Consider the following 25,071-nt stretch of genomic DNA (forward strand, 5'->3'; position numbering starts at 1 on the left):
TTCCAAATAATTGTGACTCTTGCTCTCACTCTTTTGCTCTCTCCCCACAGCAATTAAGAAAAAAAAAACAGATTCTGTTGTGACAAAACATTTCCATGGAAGTCTTGAGGGCCATCATATTGGGAAAATCATTAAGGGACCTGGTATTGCAAATATATATGCATATATATTCAAATAAAAATATACTAAAAATAAACATCCTTTGTTTTTATATTCCCAGCTAACCCACCTCCCAAAAAAGTTTGTATAAATACAAATTCAAACAAAAACCTTTTGGGTTAAGAAATGAACAATCCTAATTGATGAGTTTGTTATCTTTAAGATTCCATAAACAAGTAATCAATTTGATTGCAAATATGCAGTAGTAAAAGGTTGGCATTTGTATAATAGAGTGGAAATAGAATAATTTCTATAATTGTAGCTTTTAAAACAATATAGTTTCAAGTTCTCTTCATCAACTCAGTTTAGTTAGAGGAAACAATAATAGTATTTTGGACTATAGATTAAAATGTTTAGAAAGAAAAAAGAAATAATATAATTTATTATAGAGAGGTACTGCTTTAGTTCATGTAAGGTATTTAAAAGGTAACCACCTTTGTGATTTATAGTACGATTTAGTGGTTCTTGTGGTAACACAAAGCCTTTTAATGCTTCATCATTTATATAAGCATCATTGATGTACCGTGGCTAACTTCACCATTTAATAGAGGAGCCTTTCTAAAAAAACACACAAAGAATGGCCTTATAAAGAATAATATCAAGCTTTCATGACTTTGGAAGTTATTTTTTAATAATGCTTTACATTTTCAATGTTATATTATTCAACCATATGTTGTTTTATAATTTATGTCATGCTAATAATACTGTTTTCTTTCATAGTATATTTATTTATTTATTTTTATTGATTGATTGATTGAATTTATATTGCTGCCTATTCACCTATGGTGACTGGAGATGGCTTACAGAATGTAAAACCATATTTGAAATAAAATAAAAATAAAAACTAACAAAAAGAATCAAATAAATTAATAAAGTGCAATAGAACAAAATCTGGAAAAAAGTAAATTTAAAAAATCACCCTCAATTCCCACCCCTCGCCCTGACCACAGCATTAATTTAGGCAGCATTAATCATTTATTTTCATTCTAGTTTGCACTAATAATGGATCTTGTTTTGCATATACTTTGCTTCCAAAATTAAATGTATGAATAAAGTGAAGAGAGCGGATCATCTAGTAAAAAATATATTCAGATATACATTTAAACAGCCTGGTGTAGGAGATGACAGGGCAAAGCCTGAGGGTGGCGTCAAATACATCATCAAGCTGGTGTCCCTATGCTATTGAAAGAAACCTAAATCTAGCCCTTCTTGAAGTTCATTGACTCTTATCTAGTGTCAATTCAGATTGATAATTAGTAGATCAGATTTGTGTGTATAGGTTGAATGAATAAACTTGCAATGCTTTTGAATTCTATCCCAGCTCCAGCTTCTTGCCCACATTTGTTTTAAGTAGGAGAATTCTAATTTAGCTAGTTTTTGTTTTGTTTTTTTGAAGTAAATGTTTTATTCTTTCAACTAAATTCCAGTACTACAAGGGCAATAAAACAGTGATACACTGAAAAATTGCAGCAATAAACATTTGCTAAAGACTGATAGAATAAATAAAATCTACAAAAATGAGAAGTTCTTTATAAACCCATTCTTAACCCCTCAAAAAGTCATGGAATACAAAAATGACCTCCTAATTCATATGCACTACCATGGGCTATTTGTTTAGAAGTTGTCCAGGAATTCTAAGCAACTAGTTTTTTATATGGTAAAGACAAAAGTACGTTTAAGGAGAAGCCCAAATTATGACAGTAAAAGTAACAGTATAATAGAACTGGAAAGGACCTTGGAGGGTCTTTTAGTCCAACTCCCTGTTCAAGCAGGAGACCCAAAACCATTCTGGACAAATGGCTATATAATCTCTTCTCTCCAGTGATGGAGCACCCGCAACTCTTGCAAACATTGGAAAACAACTGAAAATATTATAAATAATGAATTGCACTATTAATGAGTTGAGTTCATTCAAACCTCTGTCCAACAGAAGTGGTCGCAATGAATTGCATTTCCTAGAGCTTCCTACCTTCTCCAGAGTCTGCCCAAAGGAAATTAAAACATAACAAAATAAAGCTAGTGCTGTTGAACATTTTAAACTTGGCATGTCAAAGATTCTAAAAATGTGCACCTTGATTTAGTTTGTATGTGATACACACACACCCTGGACAAGAGAGACCTTTCCAGACCAGAGGTGGTATTCAGCAGGTTCTGACCAGTTCTGGAGAACCGGTAGCGGAAATTTTGAGTTGTTTGGAGAACCGGCAAATACCGCCTCTGACTGGCCCCGGCCCCATCTATTCTGAGCCTCCTGAGTCCCAGCTGATTGGCTGGGTCTTCTTTGGTTGCCCTGCACAGGAGAATGGAGCTGGAAAGCAGGTTAGTAGGATGGGGAGGGAATGGGGATTTTGCAGTATCCTTCCCCTGCCACACCCACCAAGCCATGCCCACCAAGCCATGCCCACAGAACCGGTAGTAAAAAAAAATTGAATCCCACCACTGCTCCTGGCCTTCTCTCTGGACTCTCCTTTTCTTTGGACTCTTTTCTGGGGATACTCTAGAAGTCACACAGGAGGGCTTTGCTCTCACAGGGCCTCAGGAGCCTCAGAAAATCTCTCTCTTCATGTAAAGACAAAACAGTCAGGGAGGAAGAGGATTTTCTCTTCTTTTAAGTTTTAAAACAGAGTGAAAAGAAGACAGTATAAGATATTCAAAGTACCTAATTAACATATCTACTCAAAAAGGAGAGCTGATATCGGTAAGATAGGCACAAATGCCTTGGATTCCATTTTAAATAGCCCAGTTCAACACTTTACTTTACTTCTTAAGAACTTCCTTCCATTTCATCTTTCTGCTTCTCAAATACATTCCTGAAGAGTCAGCTGAATGAAATTATCCTGGTGCTTTTGCTTCCAGTCAAGGTTATTCTTGACCTACAATTCTAATACAAAAATAACACCAGATACATACAATCTCTTTAACCGCACCCAAGGGCACTTGAATTATTGTGGACAAGCAAACTTCAGATGCCAAATTTTAATCATTACTATTACCTCTTCACTTTTAACTTTGATTTTTTTAGTATTGAGAACAGACAAGTGATAATCTTATATGCAAAATGAAGCACTTCAGAGCACTATAGGTTCTAATTGCCAGCATAATTCTGAAAATAGCAAAATGGCATTTTCAGAAACATGCCCAATATTACTAAAATGATCATGTAGCATATCATACAAAATAATATGTTCCATTAAAAAGATGACGCACAATTGTTTTGAATCTCCAGCATGTGCTAGTTGCAAAATGTACTTAGGAGAACTTTCATAAATAGATCAAGGGGAGATTTTTTTAATGTATCTTTGTTTGTTTTCTGAATAAGTTTCTGCATCGGAAGAATCACATTCATCGTCTGCCCTGATTCAAAATGCATGCTTTAAAGCTTGAGAATATATATTTAAAAGCTGACCTTATTTTATCACTTCGTTCTTCTTCTGATGGCTTACATAGCTGAATAAAATGAAGTACTATGTTTTAGAAAATAGAAATAAGTATTGGAAATGTAATTATAATCAGGGAACATATTTCCACATGTGGTGGACATGCCCCCATGCATGAAAATATTGGCAAAAAATTAGAATATGGATAGAGGAAATAACAAAACAGAGAGTAAAATTCAAACTGGAATTTTTTTTATTAGGCATGTTAGAACCAAATATGAATAGGAAGCACCAATATTTAATTCTTCATATTATAACGGCAGCTAGAATAAGTTTTGCTCAAAATTGGAAATTGGCTATGACCCCTTCAGAAAATATGATAATCAATAAGGTACATGAATGTGCCGAGATGGATAGACTAACTAAGTTGTTAAAAGATAACCAAGACAGTGAATATTACAAAACATGGGATATCTGGTACGACTGGATAAAGAAAAGGTGATATCTTATGACCTGGCAACATTTTGGAAAAATAAGAGTGACATGTAAATAAATGTAAATAAACTATATGTATGCATATATAGAGTTTAAAATGACAAAGGAGTTATTATAACAATGTATAACACGCTATCAGAAGAAAAGTACAATTGTATCTACTGGTTAAACAACGCTGTAAAATGTAAACATATGTTTTTAATTTCATAACATTGAATAAATAAATTTATTAAAATAAAAAAAAAAGAAACTAGAAATAATCCATGGGGTTTTTTTTGTTTTTTTGACAGAAATAAGGCTGACTTCAATATGGGAAATACAATGAATGTTATTTTAAACCATGAAATTATTTTATAGAGGATCTGGCATTGTAATGTAAATGAAAATTAGATTATATATTTACCATTTTTTTCATTTACATCTTATAAGTAATTTCAGCAATTGTTCTATAGCTTGCTAAAATATATTCCAGTATTCTGCAGTTTCCATTTTGCATTTGTGTTATATTGCATTTATAGGAATTCTTTAAAAGCGAACAGTTTTTTAATAGCCTTTTATTTTGTTTGTTTTTCTACAGACTAAAATAATGGGTGTTTTTTTCATCTCTTCTCAAGAATTCTTGGCTAATGCTTATGTGTTATCGGTTCTCCTTTTTTTTGCACTTTTATTGCAAAGAACCTTTCTCCAGGCATCATATTATGTGGCCATTGAAACAGGAATTAACCTAAGAGGAGCAATACAGGTATTTCAAATATCCTACAGGTTCATGCTGTGACAGGTTCCTATTTTACAGCTAATTTAATGGAAAAAGCATTTTATTAATAAAGGCTAGTATAACTTTGCAGAGGTGATATGTATTTGTATAGGTGGCATCAGGAATGCTAAAGCTCAGATTGAGCTAAGATTAATGTGGTATCAGGAGAATAAGTAAAAGAGCTTCCTCAAATACCTTCAAAATAAAAAGAACAGAATTAGAAAAGGGACTGTCAGTGAAGATGACAATTGCCAGTGAAAGTGACAATATATCAAAGAAAAGGCTGATGCCTTAATAAATTTCTTGATTTTCATCTTGAATACTCAAAGTATTTAATGTCATGTCAAGTATTTGGTACTCAAATATTAAATGTTATTAAAATGCATTTTACTGTGATGACATTAATAATGTGCAACTTTACAGGTGCTCTTAAGGAAACATGGGAGATCGTCCTCTCTATACTTTTTCTTGTTTTACTGACTACACATCCATCATCTAGAATATTTGGAAAGTCATGTTTGTATCCAACCATTTGCTTTTTTTAAATGCACATTCCCCTAGACGGACCAGGATTTCACTCAACAATCTCTTTTTACTGTGACAAACTTTCATGTCCTTGCCTTTCATTATATAAGCTGCAGCTGTCCTACATGGCTCCTGAAATTAATAGCTCATCTGATTTCAGCACAAATAGATCATGGCTTGGGTTTCTATATTAAGAATGAAAAAGAAACAAGAAAAAATGAAGCAAATTGAACCTGTGGCACCAGAAAAAGCAATAATTAATTGCCAAAAATAACCATCAAATTGAAAGTCATTTTGGTGTAGTGGCTAAGCCACCAGACTAGAAATCACAAGGCTGTAAGTTCTAGTCCCTTTTTAGGCATAAAGCCAGCTGAGTGACCTTGGGCCAATCACTTTATCTCAGTCCTACATAGAACATAATGGCAAAATACTTCCAATGGTCTAGGAGTGATATTCACATATTTCTCCTCATACGCCTATAGGATTTTTTAGCCATCTATTTCTAACAAAATTCAAGCCCTATTTAACTTGAAATATTTATTTACAAAAATATCTTACTGGGAATACGTACTCCAATCTTTTTAAAAAAGATTTGGACAATAGATAGATCTCATTATTTTCAAATTACTATGGATTTCTATGATCTAATTGGAAATTATTCAAATGTAACTGGATAAGCTATTATATTACATTATTATTATATATTACTGCATTGCTGTAAAATGTTCACAAGTTAAGATATGAATCTTGAAAATTATCAGTAATACTTAGAATATAATCCATATTCCATATCAATTTATATTCAACATCAGCCACTTGGCATGCAAGCTTTCTTTGATTGCTTAATAGCACAGGGCAATGTTTCCACTAGCAAATTAAATATTAGAAGAGAAAAAATGGTACTCTTACTGAATTATCTAGTACCTTATAATAAATGAAGAAATAATATTTATAATAACTCTGGCTGAGGAATAAAAGTACCAAACTCCATATAAACGTGTGGATAACCATATGTGTACCAATTAATAAAAACAGAGGGGGAAAACTTTTTTTCTAAAACATATTCCAAAAAATTAATTTATAGCATATTAACAACTTTTTAAACTAAAATCAACTCAAGTTTTTCAGTCTGAATTTCTAAAATATTTACTAGTAATCAGAAAGCTTCCTTCTATTTATAAAATCAGATTAATGCAGTAAGAACTATGGAAAAAATATATCCTGTAATCTACATGATAATGTTACTGTTAAGCTATTAGTATCTACATTTTACATCCTTGCATCTAGGATATAAAAAAATAATTTCTAACCAATAAATTTCACAATCTGTTGGAATGTTACTCATTCAGTACTACTATTATGTAAGTCTCCGAGCATGACCCAGTTATAAATGTTATCAATATGCTCTTTCAAGAAGCCTCTTGTATGAGAAGTGAAGAAGCTTCTTGTATGAGAAGTGAAATGTCTTCAAGGAAAAACAAAGAAAGTCCAGTTGTCTCTTGAAAAAAAGTACCTTTGGGACAATAATGGCCTGGATGACTAGAATTTCCATAGATATTCTCGTAGCATGAGATAAGCTTAATTATATAAAAATGCTGCAATATATATATATTTGTATTAGATGTCCGGATGCTAGTATGTAATTTCAGCATTCTCAATATTCTTTTATGTTTTGCTACCATCATGATCAGTTATAAATGTTATCAATATAGAACAAGATATTATTAATATGGAACTTTGCTTTTTCTCTTTCAATTGAAACCAAACATTTTCATTCTAGACAAAAATTTATAATAAGATCATGAGACTGTCAACCTCCAACATGTCCATGGGGGAAATGACTTCAGGTCAGATCTGTAACCTGGTTGCAATAGACACAAACCAGCTAATGTGGTTCTTCTTCCTCTGTCCTAATCTCTGGGCTATGCCTGTACAGGTAAGAAAATGAATGGATTATTAATTAACATTAGCCCATTGGGAACAGAGATCAACGTAGAATGTTTACCCGTTACTCTCCCATGGAATCATGAGATCTGAGTTACTTGAATCTTCCTAGCTTTTTTCTCTAATTTTGTAGTTATCCTGAGGTGAAATATACCTTCCTTTTTTGGAGGACATCTCTTCCAAAAATAACAATTGATGATAGGTCTAGACTCCTCCCTTTTTCCTAAGTACCCTTACCATCCAATTTTAGAATTGTATCGATTACCCAAATCAACGTCCCTTCTCTTTCCATCATTGCAGATTATTGTTGGAATTGTTCTGCTCTACTACCTGCTTGGAATCAGTGCCTTAATTGGAGCAGCTGTAATCATAGTGCTGGCCCCTGTCCAATACTTTGTAGCCACAAAACTTTCACAAGCTCAAAGAAGCACATTGGTAAGTTCTGCTAAGTATACCTATCCAATTTCACAATTTCAGACTATAAATTTGTAATCGCCCCCAAGAATCTCTTTTGATCACAGTGGAATAGAAATATTATAAATAAATAAGAGGGGAAGAAGTATTTAAATAAAAATTATGATCTCAGTATAATCCAAAATTATTTTTTATGCCAATGGTCCAGGAATATTCCAATGAGAGACTGAAGAAAACAAATGAAATGCTTCGAGGCATAAAGCTACTTAAGCTCTATGCCTGGGAACACATTTTTCATAGTAGTGTGGAAGAAACTCGGCAAAAGGAAATGACAAGTCTTAAGTCTTTTGCTCTTTATACCTCTATATCAAGTAAGTAATTCACTTCTTTTTGTCCCTAAAGTCAGTTTAAATGTTTGCATACATGTAAATAAGTTTTCAGATAGTTTACTGCACAGTTCCATGTCAAGAAAACTCCCAAGGCATTAAAATAATCATACACTATAGTCTTTGGAAAATTGGTTTTCAAAGGCAAGATCAATTGTGTGTGTATCAAATTGTAAATCAAAACAGCCAATAGAATGAATTTCTCCTGCTAGTTCATCATTAAATCATTTATTCCATTCCAACTGGAATTCTCTATGAATCCTCAAAAATTCAGTCCAATGGACTGGGTGAATTTTCTTGAAGGTAAAAGGAAAAGAGAGTAGATCCCATTACAGAAGCATTATTTCTTCAAAAAAAATTATGAAAAAGATTTCAGTCTTTTGAGTTTTACTTGAGTTTATCTTTTTGATGTTAGAAATGTATTTGTGCTACACCTTAATATTGAGATAAAGATCCATTTTTCAATATTTTTAAAAATGGACAAAATGTGCAAATCCTCTCAATAGTCTTGAAGATTTAATTAAATGCTTTTCAAGCAGTTAGATCAATATTAGTTAATATACTTGCATGAAGTAAAAGTAAAGCAGTCAGCTGTAGCTCCAATAAATAGTTGGTTCACAGATCATGCTAAACTACTCTACTCTTTTCAAATTGACTGGTTTATATGAAAATCATGATTTAAAAACTTCAATTTACAATCTAAATCCAACTAAAACAAACTCCAATATGGTGTAACATCTTCATATCTGTAGTCAAAACAGAATAATCAAACGTATAATTGTAGATACGTGGATGTTCTTCTGCATAACAGGCTAATGGCTATCCTAAGATAAGAATAAAGTGGCTATAATTACCAGTCCTGTGTCAGGAAATGATGGATTTCCCTTATTTTCCCAACAGGAATACCTCTAGCTTTTAGGCCCATAGCATATTTAATCAATTTTACATCTGAATTGGGATTCTCATTGCAGACAGCTGTTTTATACCAATAGTAGAGAATATGTGCAGCTCAGGATCGAATTGTTGCGCTTCTCGCCATATTTAAAGATTATAAACAGACAAGAATTGTTTGTAGTTAGAAAACTTTTACAGTAGTTTTGCTCTTTTGATTCCACTTAAGTTAATGAAGCCAAGACTGAAATAATTTTAGATTTTTGACAAATGTGAAAACTAAGAACCAAACATTTAATAATGCATAAAGAAGGAATTGACTTGCAATTCCAAATGATCCTCTGAGGAGCAATTTAGCTGCCTATAATTGATTTTTTTTCTCCCTGATACAGTAAATAATGTAATATATATGTCAGACATAAAAATGTAGATATAGAAAGGAGACCATTTCTCCATGAAATTTACTTTCCTATAAATCAGACCTAATGACTACTACTGTTCAACAGTTTTTTGAGGGGTGTGTATAAGCGCACCAACGTGCCTACCGTCCCTGTCCTATTGTTTCTTTTTATTTTTCTTATATATCCATTTCATGTATTCATAACTATGTTTATACTTATACCTGTTATCTTATAATCACTTGACAAATAAAATAAAATAAATATGAATAGTGAATTGAACAAAAAAAAAACCCAAAAGGAAATACATAGAAATGTTGCAGTATTATTGTAATCTTAATCTTCAATATAGTAATAATTTCATTGTAAAAAGGGAATTTATTATAAAATAAAAAATGGCCTGCTCAGGCTTGTGAGAGCCAATAGTTAAATTTTCTGGAATGCTGTATTAAATAATAATACTGATTTTATAGGCTTATTTATCAAGAATTAATTTCCATTTTATTGAACTCATGGACGTAGAATTGGTCTCTAAACTGTAATAAACAGTTTTACAACAATATTAATTGTAACTATGCAATTAACACCAGTGCAGCATTTTAAGTGTCTCATAGTAAGAAAGATTACTACTGTGACATCTGTAAATAAATGCAGTGGATTGAAATGATTAGAAATGATTATAAGTGAAACATTTGATAACAAATAGGAGTTCTTCACTAATTATCTCCAAAAGGATAAATAGTATGTCACCCAAATCTGTTTTTAAGCAGCTGAAAAAAATAAGCAGGGGCAAGAAAAAGGCCCTGGGAAATTTTTCAAATTTGGCTGTACTTAAGACATTAACTTTAGCCTTTAGCACTAGAAAGCTGCTTATGTTTTCCTTAGCTCCTATGAGATCTTATTTATCATGCTAAATGTTCATCATGAAATAAGTCTTTTGAGATGGTGCTACACTGACCTATGATAATAAGCAACCAAATGCACAAAACAGATGGCATATTGGCAATGCTTATTATCATAAGTACTTTAACTCATTTTCTTTTCTCTAGGGAATAAACAATCTTGATGTTTTCCTTTTAAAATTAATCTGCTTGAAGAACATTACTTCAGAACAGAATTCACCCACTTGCTTCCCTCCAGATGTCTGTGAATTACTATGAACACATTTTCGTATTTAGAATAGGCCTTCATAAGAGATCACTATGGGAAATGAGGAAGGGATATTCACCCACCCATCCTTCCATCCATCATCTCTTGTTTTGTTACCTATGATTAAACAAATGTGGAATGCAAAAGACTCAACAACTTCTAGGTGACAACAAATAATACACAATAGTCTTTCTGGTGCCATCTAATAATTGTCCTGATTTTTATAGCTCGGATCTGTACATCTACTTAGTCAGACAAATCATGATTCTTTTTCACTAACCTGTGGTAGTTCATTCAGTTTACCTGCCACCAGATCCATCCTAAGAGCTGGCTTTTGGCTAGTGGGAGAAATTTGAAGAAAAGGGAACCCATAAATTGAGATCTTGAGACCACAATCCTAAGTCATAAGATATAAAAGAAAATGTATAGAAACCAAACAAACTTCATGGCTTAACATGATGTAGGAAGCCAGCCAGAAATTAAATTTGAAAATAGCCTATGATAATGAATTATTTTAAACGTTAGAATTATAAATCCAAATAACTCTCAATGTATATTTAATGTATTAATAGAGATAATGAATTGTCATTGGTATGCAGGTTGTGGGACATTTAACCTTCCAGCTCTGGGCTTAATGTAAATAGCAATAGCACTTAGATTTATATACCTCCCCATATGCTTTGCAACACTGTCTTTGCAGTTTACAGTGTCAACATATAGCCCCCAACAATCTGGGTCTTCATTTTACCCACCTTGGAAGGATGGAAGGCTCATCAGGATTGAACTCCAGGCTGTGGGCAGAGTTTGCCTGCAATATGCATTGTAACCACTATACCACCAGAATCTTTGTATTTGCATTTATGTTAGAAAAAAGTTCCCGCGAGAGGGAGATAGGGAGAGAGAGAAGAGAGATCTATATATTAATTAAGGAACAGTTCTTTATGACTTTCCACATGTAAAGCCAGATAATTCACTTTATTGAACAAACCATTTTTAAGCAAACTATAGTTTAGCACAACATATGAACCCTGTTGAAGAATCTTGTACTTTTTACAGGTTTATGGACACCCTGCAAAATTACAAAGATTGGCGCCCATCTCTACAGCATATATATTAAACTTCCTGAAATGAAATAGCACATTAATCCATGTAGTCATTATGTATTGGTGATACTGTAGCCATCTTCCAGAACTCAGGGGAGAAATCAACTTGACTTATAGATGCCAAGAAATGAATCTCAGTTTTTTTGCCCTAAAACATGTATTTTATAATGAAAATTCTTTGTCTTCCCTCCAAATTTATGTTTAATTAAACCCAGAAGGCTTATCTGTAGCTTATTTTATTAGATTTTGAAATATTTGAAATATTTCCTGTTTAGCTGCTGCAATAAAATTGCAGTGTGAACCAGGAAGCTGAAAATAATATAAGAGTATCCTATTTCTGAAATAAATTGAACAATTTGACAGTTATGACTTGTTCAAATTAGGAAGAAATTTTGGTAACTTAAGTAATAAACCATGATGATTACTATAACAGAATAGATAATTTATATTTTAATGGTCAGCTGGAAAGAAGACCCATTCCCTAGACATAGAAAAGAAACCAGTACAATACATCAAATCTACCTAGAAAATCCCTGGAAATTGCTAGTCATTATTTTATTACTATCTTTCATGGTACAGAAGCACTATCAGAACTGTGATGAATATAGTCTGGATTTCCAGGAAGGAGGGAATGCATTTCAGAGGAATAAGAGAAAACTCAATTCACATGGTTTGTGTGAGATAAAGAGAATAAAAATGGCTTCTCCATAAGAATTTTCAGGCTATATGCTTTACCAGGGTGATAGTTTGCTTTAATTTGGTAAGATTTTATCTGTAGGTGAGGATCAATAAAGAAATCTGCTTGGACATCACAATGTGTCTTTCTTTGAGTAATACAATGCAATATCGATGTATTGTAGCTATTCTACTTGACTAAAAAAACAAACTATCTAAAAGAAAAAGGCACTGCTGGAGTTGCAAATGCATACTTTGTTAAGCTAAGCATCATTTATATCGGGTGAAATGTCTGTAATTATTGGCATATTTTTTCTTACGCTGCACTTTTTTATAGCAGTTATTACTCTTCGAAAGTAAATGAAATGCATGAGAATGAAAGAGATTTAGATACAAATGTATGTAAATGTAGTAAGAAAAAAACATTTTCCCTACAGTTTTCATGAATGCAGCAATACCAATTGCAGCTGTTCTTATAGTAAGTATAAACATTTATATTAAAATGCAACTTTATTTTTTTTAAAATAGAGAAAGATGCCTTTTTAGTAATGAATGTGTTGATTCTTCTTTTGCTGATTTTAAATTATTATGAGGAGATCTGGGTCCATAAAGTTTGTTCATGCTATAGGAAGGAAAAAAGACACTAAATTTCAGCAATTGCTCTTCCCAATAGCTACTAGAAAAAAAGCTTTGCAGAGAGATAAGAAATACAGGAACAACGTGAAAGGTGATACTAAGGACTGCAGTAAAAGATGAAATAGAAATTAAAAAGGTCAGTGTAAACCACACTGGCCTTTCCCGTTATACCTCAAGATTTCAAGATGACGCTGAACTGAAACTCAGCATCATCCAGAAGCAAGAGTACTGGTTTGGAACTAGAATGGATTATATTCTCGATTCATTGGCTGGCAGAGTGATGGATGGGTAAAAAAAGAGTAGCAACTACTTTGTATTGTTTCAAAACCTATGGCAAATCATATCGTTCAGTAAGTTTCTTCAGTCTCTTAACAGTAACTGATTCTGTCTGCTACATATAGGACAGATTTCAGCTCATTCTCATTGTCATCTTCCTTTGGGTAGAACTTTCTTTTTGAACTAATCCAGTAATAAAATACAATTTATTGTCTTTGATGGGGCAAATTCAGGCGCATTTCAAGTCACAATTCATAGACTTGACTCTACATTCAGAGAAGTTTCTTTGATTTCTTTTATTTATTTACTTAATCTGTATGGCACCTATTCCAAATTGTTCTGGGCAACTAATAATAAGAAACACCATCAAGTAACAACTCCCACAAAAGAATATTGCAAACACACCCAGAAAATAAATTTAAAAAGAAAACTCTTATATAAATGGTCTATTTATAGCTGTATATATTATGATGCTTGGTAATCATAGTTCTATAAAAGTAACAGTTCTGCTGATTTTTTGAAATTTGGAACTTCAGTAAAAAAATCTGACTGAAAGTATGTCTTTAATACATAAATGGTCTGAAGTAATGCATTTGTTTTTGTTTTTCTAATAAGACGTTTGTTGTCCATACCCATCTCTTTGTCAATGCTGACTTTTCTCCTTCGGTGGCCTTTGCATCGCTGTCTCTTTTCCACATCCTTGTGACACCTCTCTTTCTACTCTCCAGTGTGGTTAGATCCACTGTTAAAGCTCTTGTAAGGTAAGGTTTCATGAGTGAACTCCCCAAAAAGTTAAGAGACTTGGTTTAAAATAGTCACCTTCATTACCGCAGGAATCACAATTTGGTTTTGATTTATTTAGGATATACTTTTGTGGGTTTTTCTACAAAAGGCCCTTTGTTGTTAGTAAATCATTATGAATTTCCCTAATTACATTATCAGCTTCTCTGGAACTTCTATTGCCAATATTCACTGTAGTATGCCTTGTGATTTTTGTGGGAAATAGATATTAGGATGTGAGAATCAATTTGATGTAGTTGTTAAGGCATCAGCTAGAAACCGGAAAACCATGAGTTCTAGTCCCACCTTAGGCACAAAGCTAGCTAGCCCCAGGAAGCAGACATTTCTGAAAAACCTTTTTAAAAAAACTGCAAAGACTTGCTTTCAATCTCTGAGAATCAGTCACAATCAACAAAATATATAGATGTAGAGATAGAGATATAGACCATTTGTTAATTGTTTAGGGGAAAAATAGCACTGATTCTGCTGCAATACTAAGGAAATATATCTTCTCAATCCTGTTAATAGTATTACAGCTGATGTCATGTTAGAATTAAATCTAAGCATAATTGCTGATGGGATTTATATAGAATAACAGAGTTGGAAGGGACCTTGGAGGTCTTCTAGTCCAACCCCCTGCTTAGGCAGGAATGATTAATCATATATTTGGGTTCTATGCAACTGGATCATCCTGTGAATATGATGGACTAGAAAACTGTGTGGACTGAAGTACAGAACTGTATACAAAACACAATAGGGTCATCCAATCCTAAAAGGGACATTACCAATTAAGGATATGCAATGTTTGCTTAGTAAGGAATATAATGTTCCAAAGAACAGTGGAATGTTCCATGTCATTCTATATTGTTCCATGTCATTCTATATTTCATCTAGAACACTTTAAATTGCTTCTAGTTTAGAGGACTGTTTTACAGAAATTCTCAAACTAGCCTGAAACAGCCTGATACAGAGAGGAACATAATGTGTTATTGTTTATTGGAATATTCCTTTCCCAAATCAGCACATCCCTATTTTAAAAAGTTTTTTTTACTTGAATTTAATGCCACCTATTTAAGATGGGTGTGTGATATATAATGAGGAATACCCAATGACAATAAAACATTTACAATTTATATAATAGTGTTATCATAGATTTTAAAATGGGTTATGTATTCTTGGTAATATGTTTATAAAATCTTAATTGTATTTTCTCGTTCCTCTCTGTTTGCCCACACTCGTACATTCTACACTCTTATATGATGACCACAAATCCACATTAATTCAATACGAATTTTACAGCTCAAACTGTGTATATGCATCCTTTTAGAAGTTTGTTCCTTAATGCTTACCACAATATAATGTGTGTGCAGAATCTGCTGCTTTTGCACTTCATTCTGTGCCTTCATCAAAAAATTTCAAGAAATTGAAGATGATCACTCAGTATTAATGTACTTTTAAATATCTCTATCTATATGCAGGTACATACTAGTTGTAACTAGTGTCTTCTCGGGCACCTTTTCTCTGTCATACTCAGAGCCAGTTTGACTAGACCTGTAAGATCTATGCAGATTATTTAAAAAGAGGCAACCTCTACCTATGGACAAGGCAATATGGAGATTTCAATATCATGGAGTCACCATATTTCCTGAATTTATTCTGTTTTCAGAAGCTATTATCCTACTTTTTTATTGTTATATGTAGGGTTCTTGGTGCTCTCTGAACTTGGTAGTTTTCTTGCAGATGTTTCATTCCCAAACTAGGTAACATCATCAATGCTAGCTAGTACTGGTCTAATGTCTTACACCTACATGTTATAAATATTCTAATAAATAATCAACACCAGACATGAAGCCATCAAAACTTCAAGTTTATACTCAAAGTATAAAGTAATGAAGTTTTTTTTATCATGATTTCAGCAATAATTACAATCCTACAACTTTGTTCCAAAGTATCTTTGGTGGATAGAGTTATTCTCCATGGAAACTGAAATGTGGCATAATCAAACAATATCTAAACAGTTATAAAAGCCCTAAAACTGACATGCAAAGCATAAAGATAAAGTCCTAATAGCAAGTTAGCTTAATATTCTTATTCCTAAAAGGGCAGTTTATAGTTTTGATCATTTCAGTGCACTGTTATGCATCCTTATCCAATCAAAATGGAATCCTTGTCTGTCCAAGGGCTGGACGTCATAATGGGATCAAGGACTGCAGTTTCCTAAAGTAACGAATACTGGTGCTGTATGCAGCAGTGATATCATTTGTTTAGCTTGCTACTATTCTTCTTTTTTCATAGTGTCCAAAAGTTAAGTGAGTTTCTCTCGAGTGAAGAAATTGCAGAAGAGCATGATAAATATTCTGAGCCAAGAAACTCAGACAACCACAGCAAATATCAGATTCTTGTAAGTGTCGTTTTAATTTGATTGTGAAACTGGCAACATCCCATTCTTAAATCTTTGCTTGTACAGTAATGCCAGTACCTGTCACTTTCCTTATAATTAATAGCCACAGTAGTAAAATTTAACATCTACTTATTGTAGATTATATGGTGATTGCTCTTTTTTTAAAGCCAGCAATGGATGATGAGACAGTTTGCTGGTAGGAACTGTCAGCTGCATTGTGAAACAATTGTAGGGGGAGAAATCCAATCCTTATCAGAATGGTTGGGATGCATCTCAGTCAACAGTACTGTGTAAGGCATGCAGTTTGCTGATTTGTTAGAATCCCCTGGAACAGGATTAAATACTCAACAGCAGTAAGAGATCCAAGATAATCAACAACTGCATGCTTAGAAAATGATTTCATGGATCATGCTGCACCATAGTCTGAATTAAGCAGTGGGTTTAAGTAGCCACAGTATCTTGTTTCAGGCATTTTGCTAAGCCATGAACCATGGTTTGCACCCAGAAAAACTTGAGATGATATTTTGCACCTTAGGGAAGGGATGCATCTACTAGGAAACTAACTCATTGTCCATTGCTGACATCTGCATCCAGGTCCCACTCACCATGTTTCTGTCTTCCTGGTCTTGCACAGACCCTCAAAGTTGTTAACCGTAAGAGGCCTGCCAGAGAGGACTGGAGCAATTACAGCTCTCCTGTAAGAAGATCTGTTAACAGCACAGAAGCAGATGATTTTTGTGTAAAGGTGATAATAAGGTCACTCTTTCTAATTATGTTGTTTCTAATAAGTATAAAAGTTCTAGTACTATAGTCCCAAGCTGAGCATACAATCCAAATTTATCTCCTGCACCAAGATTTTTCTCACTAACACAGAAAATAGACGATTTTTGGCAATATGATTATCAGACTGGAAGTTAGGCCAGTTGAAGGAGCTTAGATTAATTGCTAAGAGAGAGAAAATAATAGTTTCCCACCAGAAGTGGTATTCAGCAGGTTCTGACCAGTTCTGGAGAACCGGTAGCGGAAATTTTGAGTAGTTCATAGAACTGGCAAATACACTTCTGACTGGAGATTTTACAGTATCCTTCCCTGCCACGTCCACCAAGCCATGCCCACAGAACCAGTAGTAAAAAAAATTGAATCCCACCACTGGTTTTCACATAGTTTTCTTAACCATAATATGTTGATCACACCACAATTTATGTTCACAAATTACTCCATGCCATAAAACTGTGACGCTCAATAATCAAAATCAAGAAATCACATTATAGCTTAGCATAATGTGTGAACCTAGTCATTTACTCTTTCCCCTCCTTTAAGTTTCAGGCTTAAATTATGCTAGTGCAAGTGTAGCATCTGTAATAAATTTCATGTCAACCTTATTAAGAGTAAATAAAGGCCTCTGAGCAGATTCATTATGCATTCTTCACATTTATGTACGTACTGAGAACCCCCATGTATCAGGGGCTAGAATAAAAGACTTCTGTGGAAACAGTAGCATTTCCAGACATATCTCAAATAATTTTTAAAAATAAACACAAAGATGTTCTCTTTCTGGTATGATAACTAAAATATAGGATTGCATGTCCTCCACCTTTTGTATGAACCTCCACTTACTAACCTCTGTTCCGTAATCTGATTTTATTTTCATATGAATAAAATAAATGTGGATAATTGTAAAATTGGTTTCTCCAACAGTATATGAGGATAATTATCTGTAGAAAGTAGAAATAGGGTTGAATCAGCCTATATGCATTTTTATGTTTAGCGTTGCTCTTAGTTATGCTGCGTAATTTTATCAACTGTTAAAAATAAACAATGCTTAGTTCAGATGAATTTATTCCCAGGAGTATACAGAATTGCTTTACTGAACTAAACACTTTACGGGGAAAAAAGCTAATCTGTGTTAATTTAACCTACTTCTAGTAAAAAAAAATACTTAGAGACACATTATTCTTATAACACAACCGTTCTGTATATGAAGAAGAAAAGAACATTAAAGAATTATGGGGTTTTGGTTGTTTATTACTTTTTGCATAGAAGATCTTATTTTTAATTTAAAAATCAAGATGCAAATTCATCCAGAAAGAAATGTACTGATGAAACAGAGAAATATTTATTTGATCTACTATGTTGTATCATGCATTCTATTTAAAAATTGCTTCTTTTAATTGAATTGGAAAAGCTTGGGAAGGAGCTCATAGACCAGATAAGGATGTTCTGTTCTCTGTTATCTATGAACCAGGTTAATAGATAACAAAGTACATTATTGATAACAGTTGCCTATTATTAATACTTTAAAAAATAAATTTTAAAAGGGAAGATATGTATGATGTTTTGCACCAACATAGATCATTTATGTTCCTGTTGATGTTGCGGCCATAGGTCACGAATGGGTTTTTCACATGGACACCAGAAGGGGTTCCAACTTTATCCAGCGTTGATATTCGAATTCCTCAAGGTATTAATGCATCTATTACAATGATTAGGATTTGCAATTGTTCAAAATCAAGCACTATGCAATAATAAATGGCTGAGCACAAAACAGAAACAGGAGCACAACCATATCTACAACACAGTATATATACTGTACTATGAATAAGGATGATCTTAGCAATATGCATGAGAAGAAAACGGTCCATTTAATGGTCCATTTAAAAATCAGTTGGTTAATTGCTGTCTGGATTGTAGCGAATGTAAATCATCATTTCAAGAATAACATATATATTTTTCTATTATTGCAGGTCAGTTAACAATGATTGTGGGACAAGTAGGCTGTGGTAAATCATCTCTCTTGTTAGGAATACTTGGAGAGATGCAGAAGATATCTGGGAATGTGATCTGGAACAGGTGATTTTAGTTTATCTTTTTAGTTGCTGTGTAGCTTTTTGTTTAAGGTATAGGCCTGTCATATCTTTACTATATATGAATTACATTACTATATCAGTGAATCCTGAAATGTATTGATACTGCATATAGTTACTAAATACCTTCACTTTCCTCATTTAATTAATCCACATGAACAGCTACTGTAGATTCAACATGTGTCTTTGTGTCACCACCAGCTACATGTTCATGTGGGTCACAACCAGCTACACACTTTTTGTATCATTGCACTTGTAACTCAGAAAATTGATCACATTGCAGTAACTTTGTGTCTAATTAAAAAAGAACATTCATTTATCTTCAAACTGTGAAATATATAAAGTTGCTTTAGTGTATCAGACAAAACAGGGTAAGATCATGTTGCGGAGGAAGCGTTGTAATATGTTAATAATTTTTTTCTCTATTATTTCTGATATTACAGCAGCATTCCTGACAGTGAGACTGGGGAAGACATCAGGTATTATAATTCATTTGATTCTGTCATGCAACACAAAGAAACAAAATCATCTAATATGATAGAAGGTGTTTTTTTTTAAGAATCAAAATATTTTTATCAGAAAAATTGTATAGGCTATTTTGATAAGTATGTTTTGATGCTTGGGATGATCAACCACGGTGACTTGAATCCAGAATGAATTACTGTATATCACAAGTGTATGAATGTTGGTCATATTCATTTACTTTTAAAAGTCAAGCATTTCTAATGAGTTGCAGAAATATGTAACAACTACCAAGTTACTGTGTACCTGTTTTGCAGCTCCGACATGGAAACAACTGTTGAAATGGAGTCCAGGTAGAGTATTTTAAAAAATGGTGTTAAAAAACTAAAAAAATTCTGTCAACAAAAGCAGTTTCATTACGCTATAACTGAAAGATCAAAGATCAAAACTGTACGATCTTTTATGTGCTTTCTGTACAGTATAGTGTTATGCCAAAAGAGAGAAATCCATGCTTTCAAGTTTATACAAATGTCTAGATAACTTCTACTAACTTTGTAAACTGAGAAATTCTGTTTTATAGAGAATCTGCATTCTATCATTATAATTCTCTGACTTGCAAAAATCATAACAGTCCATATACTATATCACTGGAGCAATACTATCTGGTGCTTCTATGCTTCTTTGAAAAAATGCTTTTGGTCTGCACTGCTAAGGTAAAAAGCACATTTAACACTGTCACTCAGATTTTGCTGCAGTTGACTGACATTTCTCTGGATCTAGAGAATTAGAAAAAGGAGAAAAAGACAAAGAATTTATATCAAGACAAAAAGGCATTATTGACTAAATGTCTCAATGGTTGAAATATGTAAAATCAGGGAAGAACTATCATGACTAAAGGTACAACATAATAGCTAAATTGTGCATAATTTGGATAATCGCTAACTTGTGCATAATTCAGGAAAATGGCATAGCTAATAAATGTTTCTGCTCATTAAGATGTCTGAATCCTTATCTGTATGTTTATCAATGGAAGTCATAAGTAGAAGTCAAGGATATAAGCATTCATGATTCATATGAATTGAAAATGTCCATTAGCAGTACTTTTTGAAAGAAAAGGTTTTCTCCCAAATTCGAGACGATCTAACCACAGATATCCTCTTTTATATTTAATTAATATGGTGATACATAATCTAGAATGACTCATCACATAATTGTTCAAAGGAATTAATAAATTAAGTTCCTTTTACTATTAAAACATCAAACTGGGACATCTTCCAGGGTGGTATGGCAAACTCAAGATGACTTTGCAAAAGTAGAACTCATGACCACAGCAAAGATCAAAGAAACAACAAAAAGCTAAATGTGATTTTGATCTTAGAAAGTTATAAATAGACTAAGCATCCAAATAAAATTGAAATATTGAAACCTTTATAATAATACTTTGGAATTAATTTTGAAGAACAAACAGCTTCTCATGAGAAATCGATTCTGTTTTGTTTTTTACAAGACAAAACAAAGATGAGCAATTTTATAATTTAAAAAACTGGACACTAGGGGCAACTAAAGATTTTAGGTAAAGAATTACAACTCTGGAATGTTGCAAGACATTATAACAATAAAAAATACTGAAGGAAATTTTTGAGGAATGGAATGAGAAAATAGTAACTACAATATCAACAATGTCAGTAATAACCCTGTTTCTATGGATAGACGATGTCAAAAAGATGTTATTTAAGAAATGACAAATATAGAACAAATTTTATCTGGCAAGCTAGAGATGGTATCAAAAGTGGATTTACAACTGATGGGCCAAGATAACAACTTAGAAAAAGATGTTTCATTGGATATATAAAAGAAACTGACTGAATTTAAACAGGCTCCAGCTGTTCTTCTGCCCCACTGATCTCCGACTCCAAAGGCAACTGATAACTGTCCCATCTCTGCCTCTGACACAGAGCCCTCATCACAGCCTTCCCCAGAGTCCAGGACTGGTCCATGTTCCTCCTCAACCTCCTCACTGTCCATTTCTGCCACCAGCTCCACTGGCCGCTGGTGGGCCACAACATAAGCTGTCATATCACTCATGCCTTTTTTTTTAATGAACAATAGGAAATATTAACTTGTCTTTGAAAGAAGACATAGAAGTAATATTATTGTGAAGAATCATTTCAGTATCTTTGAAAGTGAATAGGTATCATACATAAAAAAACTTGGATGAGTTCTTTTCTTTTCTTTTTTTTCAGAAAAAGAGGGTCAGTGGCATATGCTTCTCAGAAACCATGGTTGTTAAATGCTACTGTGGAAGAAAATATCACTTTTGAAAGCCCCTTCAATAAACAAAGGTAATGTATTTAAGAGCCATGTAAAAACTAATTATAGTCTTCATTATCATCCTGTCAGTAGCATTTTTACTGTTGCCGACAATGTTATTTTCCTAGCTACATGATGCAAATGTTGAGTTGTTGTATCAGTTCTCTCTTTTCCTGAAAAGTCTCTCAAATAATGTATTTTTCCAACCTGGAAAATTACTTATAAAATAAGTAAACAATGGGTTTGAGTACATTTCAGCACTAGGTACTTTTTTTTTTAAGTTATAATATGCCACATTTGCTTCTGACATCCTTCTTTAAGAAGTCATTTATTTATGTTTGCATTAATATTATGAGGCAATACAAGTCATACTCTCAGATTCTGCAGAAATAATATGGAATTACTATCAAATAATAATTCTACAGTGCCTTAGCACTCTTTACTAAATAAAAATTTAAACATACAACTCTCACAGTTCTTCATTATATCACCTTCTCCTAAGCCCTTCTTTTTCCCTTTTTGATGTTTATTTTTTTAGATTCTGCCATCACATTTTAGATCTTTTCAATTTATTTTGTAGTAATCTACACTTCTCAGTACCAATAAATGAATGTCGTGCTCTTGAGCTAAAGTGTTGACAGGCTTAAAGTTGCAAATAATAATTTAGATCCTGAAGCCCCTAAAGGCAGTTATAGATTATATCTCCAAGGAATACAGAAGCAAGGTACACTTCTTTTAGCTTCAAAATATTTGACTGTGAGCTATTAGTTAGGGTATAATTTATTTGCCTGAAACAGGTGGGATTTCCATCGGAAAAGTAAGTGCTTAGCAAGCATGCATTTTCCATTGTGTGACTTTCCAGCTGATTAATCTTCCTTTTAAGTACATGAAATATGCTGGTGAGGCAATCTCCACATGAATTGACAATTACTCTTTCTGTTTCCACAGGTATAAAGCAGTAATTGATGCTTGCTGTCTTCAGCCTGATATTGACATACTACCTCATGGAGACCAAACACAGATTGGAGAAAGGGTTAGTGGCTATATATAATTAGAAAACATTAAGCACCCAAATGTTATCACATGGTCTTAAATCTATAACTGGTGTTTGAGAGAATGGCTTTCTACAGTAAACTCAGTTTCAAATCCAAAGGATGAAAGTGTTATAGTTAATACCCAGTGTTACAGCTTTTCTTCTATCTGCCATGCCTCAATCAATATATCTGACACTGACTGAAATACTATATAGGGAGAGTATATTTATTAAACAAAGCATTTTTTCATTATTTGGAAAGTATTTATGAAAGTCATGTTAGAATAGTTCAATTGAAGTAAGAAGTAGAAAGGCACTTGTTAATAAACATGGAATATATTTCCTTACTGACTGAAGGTTGAAATAATAAAAAAAGAAACTTATACTGCCTTAGGTACCGATGACAATTCTCTCATACTCTAGGAGCTCACATATTCAATGTGTCATCTAACAGCAATAATCTAGATTTGTTATTCATTATTCATCTAGACATTTTGTTCATTGCTTCAGTAGATCTAATTTGTAGTTGATGTTCTTTCATGGACATGGTAGTATCAATAGAACATATAATAGCTAAAATGCAATATTAAAAGGTAAAGAAAAATATTAGAATGTTAAGAGACTGTCCAAGGAACAATAGAAGATATTGAGGCCAAGCTGTGCCATAGAGGTTGACCATTGATATGTTAATTGCAATGTTAATACATAGCATTGTCAAAGGACAGTTATGTGAACTATTGCATTTTAATTTGCATTGATTTATATAATTTCTAAGTCATGAACACTGTAATCCTAAATTGTTACTTCAATCTTACTTTTCCAGCTGTATCCTGGAAATAATTATTACTGACTGCAGTAGCAGCTAATAGGATGAATAATTGAATGATGAAGCACGTTGTATTTTAGAAATAATATATACACTATTCAGATATAATTAGCATGTTTTTTAGAATGAGTATGAAAATTCTGACTATCTTGATTAATAACTTTTTATACTTCTGACTGCTTTACCTTTTAAGCATACCTTGAAATGTCAGGTTTGGGAAAGCATAATTTGAATAATAATGTCTTTAAATTGTACAGGTTTCTAATTGAATTGTTTTATCTTTTCCCCAAGGGTATTAATTTATCTGGAGGTCAGCGCCAAAGGATCAGTGTAGCAAGAGCTCTTTACCAACAGACAAATGTGGTATTTCTGGTAGGTTTCTGTTACTAATTCTACCATCTAAACTGAAAAGGCTTTCCTTTCTCTATAAATGACATACTTCAACCTAAAAACCTAGCATTCCAAAATTCCTGGACTAACAACAACCAATTCTATCAAGAATTCATACTCTGGATCCACAAAGTCATTGGAATATTTTCCCCAGTATGATGCCAGTTCCTAACATCTGATGCATCTAAGACCACAGTGGACAGATGAATTGTAGAAATAATTCTCCGTTGCTGTTTGTTCCATCAGTTCTATTCACTATATAATAAACTAGAGCAGGGGTGTCAAACTCGATTACATTATAGACCAGATCATGAGGTATCACAAAGTTTTTTGGCTTTGCAGAGTCAGGGTGGGCATGTCCTGCGCGGGCCTGCAGGCCACCAGTTTGACAGGTCTGAACTAGACTTTGGATATCACAAATTATCACTCACAATTTGCTATAGTCATAAATTGTAATGTCCTCGCTCTGGGGGAAGGTGCTGTGACAGTGAAGGTGCACTTCTGTGGTCCCAGTAGATGGCAGTGTTTAAATGAAGTAACCCAGTGCTTGTAACCCTATCAGAATAGTCAGTTGCTAAGCAAGGGCTGTTTGTAACAGCATGAGTTCTGGTGCAGTATCCATGTTATGGATCCCTTCTATTAGACAAAGTCATCTAATGAGATCAAGGAAGCATTCCTCCTCTGTCATGGCACCTGCCCTATGGATCCCCATATGTCTAGAGATTTTACCCTGACTTTGCTGGCATTCCATAAGACTTTGTAAAGTCGAACATACAAACAAGCTAAATATACTACTAACATGGGCAGCATCCTGCCCACACGC

At 33.3% G+C, this 25,071-nt stretch overlaps 1 protein-coding gene across 1 annotated transcript in view; it reads left to right on the forward strand.

Annotated features, from left to right (window-relative positions):
• ABCC8 (ATP binding cassette subfamily C member 8) overlaps positions 1–25,071 on the forward strand; it is a 63,017-nt gene that overhangs the window by 12,793 nt on the left and 25,153 nt on the right. Inside the window, exons 7-21 of the mRNA XM_026706562.2 lie at positions 4,609–4,773; positions 7,091–7,246; positions 7,555–7,689; positions 7,877–8,039; positions 12,708–12,748; positions 13,798–13,943; positions 16,258–16,363; positions 16,998–17,108; positions 18,749–18,824; positions 19,108–19,213; positions 19,671–19,706; positions 20,007–20,042; positions 21,933–22,031; positions 22,948–23,032; positions 24,150–24,230. Coding sequence (XP_026562347.1) covers positions 4,609–4,773; positions 7,091–7,246; positions 7,555–7,689; positions 7,877–8,039; positions 12,708–12,748; positions 13,798–13,943; positions 16,258–16,363; positions 16,998–17,108; positions 18,749–18,824; positions 19,108–19,213; positions 19,671–19,706; positions 20,007–20,042; positions 21,933–22,031; positions 22,948–23,032; positions 24,150–24,230 — 1,542 coding nt within the window. The remainder of the gene's footprint in view (positions 1–4,608; positions 4,774–7,090; positions 7,247–7,554; positions 7,690–7,876; positions 8,040–12,707; positions 12,749–13,797; positions 13,944–16,257; positions 16,364–16,997; positions 17,109–18,748; positions 18,825–19,107; positions 19,214–19,670; positions 19,707–20,006; positions 20,043–21,932; positions 22,032–22,947; positions 23,033–24,149; positions 24,231–25,071) is intronic.

Source organism: Pseudonaja textilis, chromosome 1 (genome assembly GCF_049901715.1).
Source record: "Pseudonaja textilis isolate UNSWEBS1 chromosome 1, rPseTex1.2, whole genome shotgun sequence".
NCBI classification, from domain to species: Eukaryota; Metazoa; Chordata; class Lepidosauria; order Squamata; family Elapidae; genus Pseudonaja; species Pseudonaja textilis.